This window comes from Leptonychotes weddellii, chromosome 1 (assembly GCF_054177405.1).
Source record: "Leptonychotes weddellii isolate Sample4059 chromosome 1, ASM5417740v2, whole genome shotgun sequence".
Taxonomy (NCBI): Eukaryota; Metazoa; Chordata; class Mammalia; order Carnivora; family Phocidae; genus Leptonychotes; species Leptonychotes weddellii.
In genome coordinates, this window is record NC_138369.1 from 33,168,810 (window position 1) to 33,183,074 (window position 14,265).

The window sequence follows — 14,265 nt, forward strand, 5'->3', positions numbered from 1 at the left end:
CCCACAGATTCCTGCCAGCCCCCGCCTCCCCAGGCCTCCCGACCCTGCCATCCCTAGCCACCTCCCCCTGCGCACGGCCACCGTGACCCCAGCGCGGGCGCCGGACGCCGCCGCCGGACCCCCGTTACCTGGGGCCAAACGCGACTTGTCGCCACCTTGCGTCCTGGGCCCTGCCTCCCTCCCGGCCGCCTCCCGGCCCCGCGGCTGCCGCGGCGGCGCCCCCAGCCCAGCCCGGCCCCGGCGGCGCGGGCTGCCTCGGCGGGGCTGGCGGCGGCGGCCACGCTGCGCGCTCCGGTGAAGGGGAGGGGGCTCGGCGGCGGCGGCGGCGGCGGCGGCGGCGGCGGCAGCTGCGGCGGCGGGCCCGGCGGGGGGCAGAGCCAAGAGGCGCGGCGGCGGCGGCGGCGGAGGAGGAGAAGGAGGAGGATGCGGGGGGCTGCAGGCGGCGGCGCGGCCCTGTCCGCAGTGAAGCCCGCGGCGCCCAAGGTGCAGGGAGTGGCCGTCGCCTCCTGCGCGCATCATTCCTGAGATGGCGGCGGCGGCGGCGGCGGCTCGGCGGCGGCTCGGGGAGCCCGGGAGGGGCCAGCCGGGCGCGGGCTGAGCCCCGCCGGCCGGGAGCTCGCCCGAGGGCCCGCGCGGCGGCGGAACCCGGGCCGGGCGGCCTGGGGAGCGGCGAGGCCGGGATTGGCCCCGGAGCGGAGCGCACGGCCTGGAGAGGCCGCGATGGCGAACGCTAGCGAGCCGGGCGGCGGCGGCGGCGGCGGCGGCGGCGGCGGCGAGGCGGCCGCCCTGGGCCTCAAGCTGGCCACGCTCAGCCTGCTGCTGTGCGTGAGCCTGGCGGGCAACGTGCTGTTCGCACTGCTCATCGTGCGGGAGCGCAGCCTGCACCGCGCCCCGTACTACCTGCTGCTCGACCTGTGCCTGGCCGACGGGCTGCGCGCGCTCGCCTGCCTCCCGGCCGTCATGCTGGCGGCGCGGCGTGCGGCGGCCGCGGCGGGAGCGCCGCCGGGCGCGCTGGGCTGCAAGCTGCTCGCCTTCCTGGCCGCGCTCTTCTGCTTCCACGCCGCCTTCCTGCTGCTCGGCGTGGGCGTCACCCGCTACCTGGCCATCGCGCACCACCGCTTCTACGCCGAGCGCCTGGCCGGCTGGCCGTGCGCCGCCATGCTGGTGTGCGCCGCCTGGGCGCTGGCGCTGGCCGCGGCCTTCCCGCCCGTGCTGGACGGCGGCGGCGGCGACGACGAGGACGCGCCGTGCGCCCTGGAGCAGCGGCCCGACGGCGCCCCCGGCGCGCTCGGCTTCTTGCTGCTGCTGGCGGTGGTCGTGGGCGCCACGCACCTCGTCTACCTCCGCCTGCTCTTCTTCATCCACGACCGCCGCAAGATGCGGCCCGCGCGCCTCGTGCCCGCCGTCAGCCACGACTGGACCTTCCACGGCCCCGGCGCCACCGGCCAGGCGGCCGCCAACTGGACGGCGGGCTTCGGCCGCGGGCCCACGCCGCCAGCGCTCGTGGGCATCCGGCCCGCGGGGCCCGGCCGCGGCGCGCGCCGCCTCCTGGTGCTCGAGGAGTTCAAGACGGAGAAGAGGCTGTGCAAGATGTTCTACGCCGTCACCCTGCTCTTCCTGCTGCTCTGGGGGCCCTACGTCGTGGCCAGTTACCTGCGGGTCTTGGTGCGGCCCGGCGCCGTCCCCCAGGCCTACCTGACGGCCTCCGTGTGGCTGACCTTCGCCCAGGCCGGCATCAACCCTGTCGTGTGCTTCCTCTTCAACAGGGAGCTGAGGGACTGCTTCAGGGCCCAGTTCCCCTGCTGTCAGAGCCCCCAGACCACCCAGGCCTCCCTCCCCTGCGACCTGAAAGGCATTGGCTTATGAGGGGCTCGCCAGCCACTTACGCCTCACCCAACCTTTCCCTTTGGCTCGGACAGTGACGTCGTCTCCCCCCTTTCTGCTCCCTTATTTTCTAAGCTGCCTTCGAAATGACTCTCAAAGTGGATAAACACTTGGATTGTACAGAGAGACTACTTTTTCCGGGGGGTGGGGGGGGGGGAGGGATGGGTTTCGATGTTCCAGCCCCACCCCAGCTCCGTGCATTTGTCCTACTGAGTATATTTTCATCCTGACAATAGGCCTTGGAGTCTTTGTACTGGTACTGACTGACGTCTTTTATTCCATGTGTTCCTTTTCTTTTCTTTTCTTTTTTTTTTTAATAAAGGCTAAACTAATTTTCTTCGTGCAACGTTTCTTAAAGACCATGGCCAGTTTTCTACAGAAGCTATTTTTGACAACCTCAAGTGGCATTACATTTTGCAGTGAAGTAGAGAAACCTAGGGGGACTTCACAAGTTTGATTTCTTGAGGGTCTTCTGTTGGAAGCAGGAGAAAGGGGGGAAATTGTCTTAAGTTCCCTCTGAATTGCTGGCCGTGGGGTCAGTTGCGCTGCCCTGGTTCGTTGAAAGGGTTGAAAACTTTGTTCCGTGTTGATAATGAATTTAAAGAGCAGAAATGGGAGGGTAAAGTAGCAAGGCAGTGTTTTTTAAGCAGTAACAAGTAACAAGATTTGTTTCCTACCTTACTTTGTACAACTAGAAAATATACATCAGCAACAACTGCTCTCTGTATTATACCAATCTTGAGTGGAAACATTTCTGTAAAATTGTAACTTTTAAAAGAGTAAAAGTGTTTTGGTTAGTGATGGTGTGGAGAAAATACAGTATTGCATGTTTTTGTACTGATTGTGGTTCACGGATTGGGAAGGCTCTGAGAAGCAGAGTACGAATCAGAATTGCTTAGGTATTTTTTGCCAATAACAATTAAAAGACGTTTATGGAAGCAGCTTGTGCTTTGAGAAGCCCAGTTTTATTCTGTCTTATGAAGCTAATTTCCACTTTGAAAATTGTTCTTCTTTTGTTCATGGCATAAATGAATGGAATAAAATGATACTCTACTTCTACAAGACAAAGCATTTCCTTAAAATGTTTGCTAGGTTAAGCTGTGCTGTTCATCTGATGGATATTTTAAATTAATAATGACAACCATAATTTTAAATACTTGTTAGACACATTGTAATCTTAAATGGAAAGACTAAACTCTGCAAGTACTGTATAATATTTTTTGCTTATAATGCTACATTTTTATTGTACCTTCTGTTTTGAGGATTTATATCTGTATTTCTCTTTGCATTATACAAATATACCAGTATTTTCATTCTGGAGTGGTTTTTTGTTGCTGTTGTTTGAGGCTGTGACTGGTACTAAGACACTTCTAAATATGGTATTCATGTTCCATTATCCTTTTAGTGCATGCCTGTTCAGCTTAGTTGACCATCAGCATATTTAAGACATTTGGAGTCTTGTTAACTTAAAATGCAAGGTAAAAATCTACAAATCTTCTCTTTAAAGGGAAGAAACAGTAGATGTATATACTGCTTTTATAACTTTTTTTATGAACATACAAAATATGAGTGAGCATTTTGATAAAAATAAGGGTGCAATAAATATATTGCAATTTACTATAGTTGAGCATAATATGAACTATTAACTGTTCAGTCCCAGAGGGTTAAGTCATAATAAGAGGGTGTGGCCAATTTATCTCTGACAAACGCATTATTTTGTCTATAGAAGATAGTCTGTGAAGACAGTCTCATATTTGGAAAATATGTGTAAATATTACCCTATTTCTCCCCAGGTCATGAGACCAAATAGATGTTAATTATCCAAGGGCCGCTTGTCAGAAATCTCAGCTAACCTGAAGACAGAGAGGCCCGGGAAGTAAACCTTATCTAACCCCCCACCCACCCTAGGGATCCAAGTTAAAAAAAAAAAAAATAGAAGTCACCAAGCCCATGTGATTTTCAGAATATTTCGCACCTAGCATGGCTCAGAGACCAAGTCCTCTGACTCCTGAACACATCCAGCCTTACACAGCAGACTGACTGTTGAAACCACCTGTTGCCCCTATATACATGGCTTTGAGTTCATGGATATTTTTTTCATAGGAGAATCCATAAGCGAGTGATTCTCAGATTTTAATATTCATTAGAATTACATGAAGTGCTTGCAGCATCCAGGGATTCTTATTAGGAGGGGTTGAGGTTGGACCCAAGAAAGAACATCTTTAAGAAATGCACCAGTTGGCTGGAGAGGTACCAATAGGCCTTTGTGTTCAGACCTAAGATTTACTTTAGATGCCATGTCTACAATCTTGGTTATCTGGTTTTGGTTTTGTTGTGTTTTATTCTGATTAGATGGATGATTTCTAATGAGAGTTCAGATGAAGAGTAATGAGAAATGACAGCCAACTGTAAAGGGAACAGAAGAACAAAGAGAGACAGAGAAATGAGCGGTCTATGGGAATAGCGTGTAGAGGCAAAAAGCCCCTCACACCTCAACGCTTTTTGGATCAATGAATCTATTAACATGTACTTTGATTGCTAATTATATTAATAAAACATCACCAAGAAAAAGTTTAGTTGTGTTTCAGAATACTCTACTCATTTTACCAGGACAGGTACAAGGTCTTTGGGGAAGACTGCTATTAAAATAGCTCATTTGTTTATTTGGGAAGTTAATTTAGCACATCTCCACCCTGCTCCCCCTCCCCGCCCCCCCCCGAGATCAACAAGTTGCCACTGCACTTGAAGCAATAGAAAATAGATTTCTTGTATATAAACCTTCATCAGCATGTCCTGGCATGGAACTATTGGGTCAGAAATAAGAATTTTTAGGTGTTTTGATATCATTATGTCTAAAAGCTTTGCAGAAGGATTATCTATTTACATTTCCACCTGTGTTCCTTTTTTAAAAAATGAAATATCTCAAGTGGGAAAGCATGTAACAAATCAATACCCATAATGACAAAAATCTCTGTATCCATTATCTGTAACCACCCAATTATCTTGTCAGTTTTGCCATATTGGTTTCCACTGCCCTTTTCTTTCCTTGACCTTTTCTTCTCTTTCTTTGTTCCTCTTCTCTTATTCCCTTCCTCCATCCTCCCCTCCCTTCCTTTCCTTTCTTCCTTTCCTTTTTTCCTTTCTCTTTTTAAGAGAAATAAAACATGACACAATTATTTTTGCCAAGTCTGGTCTCACCACCACCCCCTCCCTTCTCAAATGTCCGGACCACTAAGAGATAAAAGGATCCTGGGTCCTAGGGCTGATTTAGGGGTTCATTTTGCAGGGGGATGATTGGATGGGCAGGATCGGGTCTTTCCATTTTGGTCTTTCTAAGGCCTACAGGATGGAGCGCAAACTTCTTTGCCTGCCAGAGAAGGCCTTTCATCGTCTGGACCCTCCATGCCCCTGGCCTCATCCTCTCTGTGCATTTCCATCTCTTTCTTCTCCGATGACCTTTGTATAAGCTCTCCTTGGAAAGCCCATGTCCCCTTCTCTGTCTGGGAATCCTTCACCAACCCCTTCCGAGTAGAGGCAATACTCACAATATTTAAGAAGTGGGATGGCAGAGGCATAACTTGCCTGTACATCCATACCTCTGGGTCCTGGCTGACCATTAGGTTTGTGCTGGCCCCAGATCCAAGACTTCTGTGCAAGCCCTTCTTGGCCCAGCCACCCCTCTTCTGGGCTCTCCTGGCACATTGTGTTTACCTGCATGAATCCTCCTGTGTGCCCATGGCTCCCAGCTCCCTTAGGTCTCACCTCTTCCCATTCCTTTCCCAGGCCTTGTCTTCCAGCCACTCCATCACTGCCAGATCGTACTGTGTCATACCAACATGGCTTTACATGTATTGTTCCTTGTGTCCAAAGTCCTCACTCCCTCCTTCCCCAACTCAATTACTACTAAGCCTTCAGATGTAAGGGATGAATTCCTAGACATAAGGGGTGAACTAGCCTCCGCAGAGGGGGAGATCATTCTAGGGCAGACCCTACAAAATTTTCAAGTCTCCAAACCCACACATTAGATCTGAGTGCCATGGTGGGTTGAGTAGCAAACGTATTGTCTTACTGGCATTTTGAGTTGTCTTTGCACTGAGGTGGCTGAGGTTATAAAATGTAGTGGATGCAGAATACCATTCTCTTGCAGATGTGTCATTCTTTGTCACCTGCCAAGACCACTGAGTTTCAGGATCCCCTCCATGAGGGGTAAAGGAGGTAATGGGAAACCTTCTCTACCCATCCACATTCTAGACCACTGTTGCACTATTATTTAGCTGCTTCTGGAGTGAATGGAAGTTAAAGCAAAATTGATCTGAGTCCAAGGGGTTCTTTATGCCTTTTGTCCAACTTAGTTAGGCAAGACTTTTGGGGTCCAACCCAGCCCATAAATAAAGCTCTTGTGTCCCCCCCCCACCCCGACACACACACACACCTTCCTTTCTTTTGGGATGCTTTTGGTGAGGATTAGATGCTTGGAGCCACAGCATCCATCTTGCAACCATGAGAAAAGATACCATCAACACAGTGAAAGTAGCAGACCAGAAGGATAAAAAAAAAAAAAAAGCAGGCATCTATTTTTAACATTGTTGAGCTGCTTAACCAAACAAGCAACCTCATATCTATAGACTTCTGGTCTTGAAATAAAAACTACTATTGCTTCAGGCACTAATATTCAGTGATTCAGGCACTAATATTGTGGCTTTTTGAAGTAACAATTAACTGCAACATATTAAAATATTTAATTAAAATATTCAATTCCCTCCACTCCTTTGACAGGTATGCTAGATATCCCGGAACTGTATTTACAAAGTTAAAAAAATTAGACTTATTTAATTCACTCTTTCCAGCTATTGGGTCATTCAACCTGCTGTTAACTGTTAAATTAACCATGCCTCTGGAAAAAGTAAATTTGACTTGATTTCTTAGAAAGAAATAAATTTGGAAGATTAAAAAGATACCTATTACTAGGCTGGTTTTGATCAGTGTATATTTAAGATTTTGATTTCATAAGTCTAGTTACAAGAAAATAGAAAACTACTTGAATGAATCCATCTACAGTAATCAATAGGTATTGTAAGCTAATAAGCTAGTTTCTGTGTTGGGCAGTGCGGGAGGACACAGGGGGTATGGTTCTCTTGCTAATGAGTTAGCAAGCTAAGTGGAGAAACCTGGCAAACATGCCCCAAACCACAAATCAAGGCAGAACATAATATATGCCAAAAGCGAGATCTAGATAGTTTGGGTATAATGAGGAGATCAGACATCGTAATCAATTGCCTGAGACAGGCCCTAGGCATTCTATCTCTGGTTACCCAAGTGAAGAAAGCAGGAAAGACCAGAAGACTGGAACAAAAATTGTCCAGTTTCCATCTTCCCCCTCCCCTCAGGTTCTTACGTTACCTTCTGACTCCCACATCCTCCCCACTCTGGTGTCCATTTTTAAAGTAAATCCCTCTAGGGGCACCTGGGTGGCTCAGTCAGTTAAGCATCTGCCTTTGGCTCAGGTCATGATCTCAGGGTCCTGGGATCGAGCTTGTGCTCTCTGTCTCAAATTAATAAGTAAAATCTTAAAAAAAAAAAAAAAAAGTAAATCACTCTAAGTGAAATAAAACCACCCAATTATCTCCTCAGCACTTTCTGTTCCACTTCTCTCTGAATATTCAAGGGTCAGTAAAGAATGTGGTCATTTTAATGGAGGAAGTTCATTACACAAAATCTTGCCTCAAGGAGAGCCAGCAAAGACATTATTAATTAGAAGAGTCAGAACTTAATAGAAATCAGACAGGTAGTCTTTAAGAAGACCATTTCACTTCCCTCCCAAAAGAAGAATTAGAAGCAGCAGGTTTACCCTACAGAAAAGGGTATTTTGTGCTTTTGGTCAAGGAAAAGGGAGGGGGAGAGACTTACTAGGTGTTTAACTCACTCTGTCCTAGTTGTAGTTATTTCAAATAAAGAAACAGCTTGAAATTTATGTCTACAAGTCCCGAGTCTTGAACTCACCTCAAATTACACAGGGAAAACACGCAAAACTATTTTAAGTTGCAATGTTAAGGCATAAATGCAATTCTCTTATTTCTCGGTAACATTAGGGAGACAGGTACATTAAAGCTATTATTATTTGGCTTCTAGGAGGAATAATTTAGTCATTTATAAATTAAGATTTAAGTGGCCAGTCTACGCTAGGTGGAGAACATGTAAATTGTTGGTTAAGTGTATGTTTTAAAATTTCCCCGATTCATTTCTATTACCTGAATTATGCCAGTCTGGGAAGCTTTCTAGGATGGGAAATCTTATTTTCGGCCAGGCTCTGATATCTGAGAAGCACACACTGTTTTTTGGTTAGGACCTGAGTTGGAACCTGGAGAGTGCAATAAACAGTTTCATTTTCTTGAAATACAGATGTGCTGCAATTTCAAAAGGCTTTGAAAAATTATTAAAGTTTCAATGCTGACTTAATACATGCCTTATTAGAATATTCTCTAGAGATCATGAAATGTAAAATGCATGAGGCAGTGAAAATTTTCCTTGTCTTTTTCATGTAACATATTTATTTTTTCCCCTTTTATTCCTCCATATATTTCCCCCATGTATTTCCTGAGCACTGACCAATTTGCATGGCAGTGTGCTTGGTAGAAGAGGAAGAAGGAGAGGAGATAGGGAGGAACCTGTCACAGGTATTCATTCGGCAGAGTGACATAAAGAGTGAAACTGTACAGTGTGTAATTCTTTCAACCCACAGTCACGAGCCATTTAATTAGCATATCTATCTTGAGGAATTATGGGATACCCAGAGCTATTTCTAGAATTTGATTTGCATAATTGTTCTAATCCTTTATGAGTATGGTGACATGTGGTCTGACAAAAGATTTTTTTTAAATTTCTAAGTTACCTTATAAGTTTTATAAAGATATTAGAATTAAACACCTTTAGATATATATTTAATAACCTGCCTCTATTGAAAGGAACACAATTATAAAAAGGCATAATTAGTCTTCCGCTAATGGCATATTACTTTACTACTCAAAAAAACAGCTTTGTTCACTGAAAGTTTGTCATTTAAAGTTTTTACCTAGCACCTTTTGGTAAGATTAAAATTCACTTAAACATCCTAAGAAAATTTACAGTTGTAATGGACCTCAGTGACATTCCCTGTCTCCAAAATTTCTTAATCCATGGATAGATGACATATTTGAGTTTAGAACAGTGGCAGCAAGAAATGTATTTACACGTATTCTTTGGTTTGGAATATTAATATTCTCATGACCAAAGTACCTAAGTAAGTTTAACTATTTCGGATTTGAAGATTCCTCTTCCATTTGGTTATCAGGTTCTCGTTAAGATATTATTTCAGGACTGTGATGAAGAGGAAAACCCCAATTTGGATGTTTGAACACTGACCGCTCTCAAGACTCACATTCCCCTTTATTCTTTGCCCTGCAGCTGGACTATCCAGCCCCAGCAGGTAGGAATTCTCATGTTGGCCCTGCCTCTTGGCCACAAAGCTAAAACCAACCAAACAGCCTGCCTACTGCCACCTGGACTGACTTGCACCTGTTTTACTCTCGCCAGAAAAATCCCATGATATGAGTAATAAACCTTGCCATATCCTTTGGGGGTGTGCCATCATCAGTCCCCAAATGCAAATCAATTTTGGGTAGGGGGTTGATTCCACTCTCTGCAGGACAGTCACTAAAGGAAAACACAGAAACAGTGCTTTTAAGATCACAAAATCAAGTATAAAGTACAACAAAACAATGTACTTTTAAAAAAGAATGACTCCATTTATACTGGTTAGGGCAGAGGTGTTTTACAGAGACCCAAAATAAGAGCGGCTTATTTCTCTGGGTTCTGGATGCCTGTTTCAGGACATCATCCAGTGACCTGGCTAGTGGGTCAGCTCTACTCTCTTCCCCAAGTGCCTTCCACTCTCTGGGCCCAGAGTGGCCAGATTCATTGTTGCATCTCCCTGTTGGGGAGGAAGTTGAGGGCACTTCTTTTAAGCAAGTGAGGCAGAGGACTTCCGATCACATTCCATTGCTAAGAACTTATTCATATGGTCACACCTGGCCAAGGGCTACTGGTAAATGAATCTCTAGATGTCTAGATGAGTGGCCATGTGCCTAGCTAAAGCTTTTGGGGGTGAGAGGGAGGAGGAGGAGGTGGAGGAGGAAAGAGAGAGAGAGAGAGAGAGAGAAAAGAAGGAAAAGGGAAGCAAGAAAGGGGGGAAGAAAGAGGAGAAAGAGAATGTGAAAATGAAGGAATAAATTGTGGAAGATAGAGTCCACCAGCCAAGTCTTCCATTCAAAGATTTTCCCCCTCCTAACCAAATCCAGGAAAATTAACAGAGAATATTAACATTTGCTGTCCAATGGACTATTGGTTGTAGATAACATTCAACTCCCCAGAACCCAATCCCAACACCATAGTTCGCCATAGTCCGCAATATTCTTCTGTGAGTCTTTTACTTTGAGCAGCAAATATTTTCTTTTGAAATTTTATACAGGAGCAAATATTCTTTCATATAGTCACTTTCTGGGCCTGAGATATTTTGCTCCTCCATTTTGAATTCCAACTTGGGATTTCAAAAATACATCTCAAGAGTAAATATTTCGGGGCACAGGCTGGTCAGTGAAAGGACCTTAGCAAGATCCAAGCAGAGAGTGACCATGAAAAGAAAAAGGATTGCTATCATTGGTAACACACAAGACTGCGGCTGTCTTTATCTATCAGGAACCAAACTGATGTGCTTCAAGACAGCGCAGGAGAGTCGGAGGTCCTGGGGGGAGGGGTGGTGGAGCAGAGTTGGCATTAAGATGGGAACTGTTGAGAAGATACTGGAGATGAATATGTGGAGGCTGTCTTATAAAATTTTGCTTACTTTTATGTTTAAAAATTTCCATAATAAAAAGTTTTTGTTTTGCCTGGATGAGCCACATACACTCAAGCCAGCCTCAGCCCTGCCTAGAGGGAACAGGTCCATTCCCAGTCGCACTGAGAAAACTCAATTTGGGAAGCTTCTCAGTAGCTATTCAAATCTAACTTAATACAAAAACACAGTCTTCTCCAACTTTTTCTTGTGAAGCTTTTGAGTTTCTGCAACCCAAACGTTTTTCCTAAATTATATGTTATCATAAATAAATGTTAATCAAGTTTAATCAAGACGGTGAAAATCTGGACTTAAACAATGTGGAAATTTGCTCCAAAGTGCACTCTAAAGCTGTGAAATCTTTCATCTGCGACTGAGGTTATTTTATCTGAGTCCTTTGCCTTAAGATTTAAAGAGAGGCTCATAAAAAAAAAACGGCTTCCTTGAAACGGGAAACTACAGAGCTGATGTACAACTGGCAGCTCTTTGGTTGGCTGTGAAAATGGAGCCAATGTTCACCTTTTCACGACTTTGAAGTCGAATGATAATTTCTGATTTTCAGAATACCTGTTTTGTAGAGCCCCATTTCGAGGTTTAACTTTTCTTTTAATACTGTCATCTTAAATTTTGTTTGATCCTGAAACAGAATTTATACAGACGGAAAGTATCTTCAGACTAAACCAATGGCTCTCTCAGGGGGACAATCTACCCCTACCCATTCGCTTGGTCTAGAGACATGTTTGGGTGTGAGAGCTCAGGGGAACTACTGGCTCTAGTGGGTAGGGGACAGGGCAGCTACTCAACAGCCTATAAAACACAGGACCATGCCTCACAACAAAAAATGGCCTGGCCCTGAATGTCTGGAGTGTCGGTGTTGAGAAATCCTTGACTAAAGTGAGTGACTGCCTGGAAACATACCCCACAGCTGCCGTTCCAGGGGGCAGGCCATGGTTTTGCTTGGCTGGCACAACTCATACGTAGGAGCCCCAGGCTTCCCCCATAAGGATCAAGTCCGCCGTGGACACCAGGGTATATACCATGTACATACATGATATAGATGAGACCGTGCCTTTTATCGTTAGAAATCATGCTCACACCATGATTTCCCACCTTCTGGCTTCTACTCTCTTGTGGCATATATAGGTTTTATTTAAATGCTTTCTAGTGTGAGTTATTCCGTTACAATTTGCTGCAACACTGGACTTTCTAGAGCCTTTGGATGATTTATGGGCCCAGTAAAATAGAATGAAATCTGGAGATATATGGGAAAGCGGGGCTGGCAGAGGGGGCAGTTTGGAAAACTGTCACCTGGGAGGGTTCCCCTGGAGGAAGCAAGCCCCGTGGCTCCACACCCTGCCTCAGGGCTAGCGCGAGAGCCCAGGGACAAGCTAGGTCCTGCTCCCCTAATCTAATTCCAAGGAACTTTGAATAGACTCCTCAAATGAGCTATGGAGCTGCGGTTAAAACTCTCACATGGGACCCTTCTGTGACTACCCTTCTAGAAGTTGTGGTGGGGAAAAAAAAATCCCCAAAACAAACAGATTCATTTCTGCTTAAGGATCATAGGAACTTCTGAGGGTGGCAAGAAAAGGCAGACAGTTAGCTACTCTCCCCACTTCTAATCTAACTAGAAAGGTGTCTTGCCAAGGGGTGTCCCAGGGAAGCAGCAGCTTTCCTACAGAAGCATATTCCTTTATTCTTTCTCAGTGGCTCTCAAACATGGATGCACCTTAGAATAAAATAAGTAGCTACAAAAAAAAAAAAAAATTCCACTCCAGCCTCGCCCTAGATGAACTAAGCCTACAATCTCCGAGAGTGATGGATGATGGGAAAAAACAGGAGCAGTACTTCAAGAACAGCATATTAATGACACCTCTAGTTTTGGGAGATGTGTGTTCTGAAAGTGCTCTGATTTGGGGCAGGGGGTGGGGGGTCGGTGGGGGGGTAATAAATTTACCTAAGGATTACGTTGTTAAAGATACTAGAAGAAAAATGGTTCTCCTTTGTGCAGAAGGGAACACTGACCATTAACAAACCAGGGGCAAGATATGGAAGAACCAAAGAAATATTAATTCTGATGATATTACCTGAAATATATAGCCATGTGTTAAAACAGAAAGATCAGAAAAGGTTGTCAATGAATTTTTAAACAGGGATCCTCATTGAACACCAAAAATGTCCTGCTTTTAAAATGGTCCCCAGCTTTAATCTTCTCAAAAATTGAAGTTAGGAAATTCTGAGTGGGATGAAATTTCTGATATTAAAACCAATGAAGAAGAAAATTGGCTTACGTGTGTGATCTCTCCCTGGACTGACTTTGTAGAGCTCCAACCATAGGACAACACCAAAATGCTGGGAAGGATGAAGGTCTTCTGTTAGATAAGAGTGTCTGTAAGGAAATAGTTTTGGCACAAACTTTTCCATGGTTGAAAAAAAAAAAAGATGCTAAAAAAAAAAAAGAGGTTGAAGTCAGAAATGATAGTTTTCATGAAAGTCTATGTTTGCAAAGAAATCCAAAGGTCCACTTGAGTTTGGCCAGTAGGTGCTGGCCTGAGATCTATTTCTCTCTTAGAATGGATAGAATCCATTCCCAATATTTACATCAAAGTAGGTTGCTGACTTTAACTTCTTCTTGTGTAAATTCTCACTTTGCCTTACCTTGCAGACATTCTGGCCTATGAAGTCTGGCCAACTTCAGTGAGAGAGCATCCTGGGGATGGGAAGAAACAGTACCACAGTCTTTATAGTGCAAGACTTTGTGTGCTTTGCATACAATTATCTTAAAGAATCTCCATGGAACATGATTATAAGTTTTTTGACACAATTATTTGAAAAGTGCTAACTTTGGTGACAAGCTAAAAAAAAAACAAACAAAAAACACTGACCAAATAAAGCTGTACACTAAAAAGGAGTTATTCCCCAATAAAAATAATAACCCAGGGGAGAGGTACCAAATGATAAAGTTCTGTTTTTCTTTGAATGACAGTGAGCAAGTCAGGAGACACGGTTCTGAGTTTCCCACACACACTCTACCTTCCTTCTCTAGACTACAGTCTACCTCTTTGTAGTGATTTTTTTTTTTAATTGAGTTGGTATATGTAAAACTAAAATTTTATAAAAGTTTGTTCAATGTTTTTTAACTTGGGGGAAAATGGATGATTGACACAATCAAGTGTTTACAACTTTTGAAAAAGGGTGTCTCAACCATTATATGAAAGCGACATTTAGCAAAACTGTGCGGTGCATTTCTTTACCCATAATTCCACTTGCTGAAGTCGATGTTTTTTTCCAACAGACTCACTGAGGAATGCTTTTTGCACACAAATGAAATTGAACCAAAAATAATACTTCTATGCCCAGGTATGGTAATGAGTACAGCAAAATCCCATACATTTACAGGACATGTTAGCCCCTAGGGTAAAGTTATATACAACGTGCAACTGTAAGCCTTGGCTGAATAACTAACTACAAAATGGACAAATTTTTCTTTCTTTTTTTTTTTTTTTGCAAGGTTA

At 44.9% G+C, this 14,265-nt stretch overlaps 1 protein-coding gene across 1 annotated transcript; it reads left to right on the forward strand.

Annotated features, from left to right (window-relative positions):
• The first annotated feature begins 429 nt into the window (after positions 1 to 429).
• Positions 430 to 3,204, forward strand: GPR27 (G protein-coupled receptor 27). Its single transcript, XM_081820749.1, has one exon. It carries the CDS (start codon positions 721 to 723, stop codon positions 1,864 to 1,866), a length of 1,146 nt encoding a protein of 381 aa, XP_081676875.1. The 5' UTR covers positions 430 to 720; the 3' UTR covers positions 1,867 to 3,204.
• Positions 3,205 to 14,265: the final 11,061 nt, after the last annotated feature.

What these genes read in the sequence shown, in the direction of transcription:
- GPR27 (XM_081820749.1), top strand. Translation starts at nt 721, where the DNA reads ATGGCGAACGCTAGCGAGCCGGGCGGCGGCGGCGGCGGCGGCGGCGGC.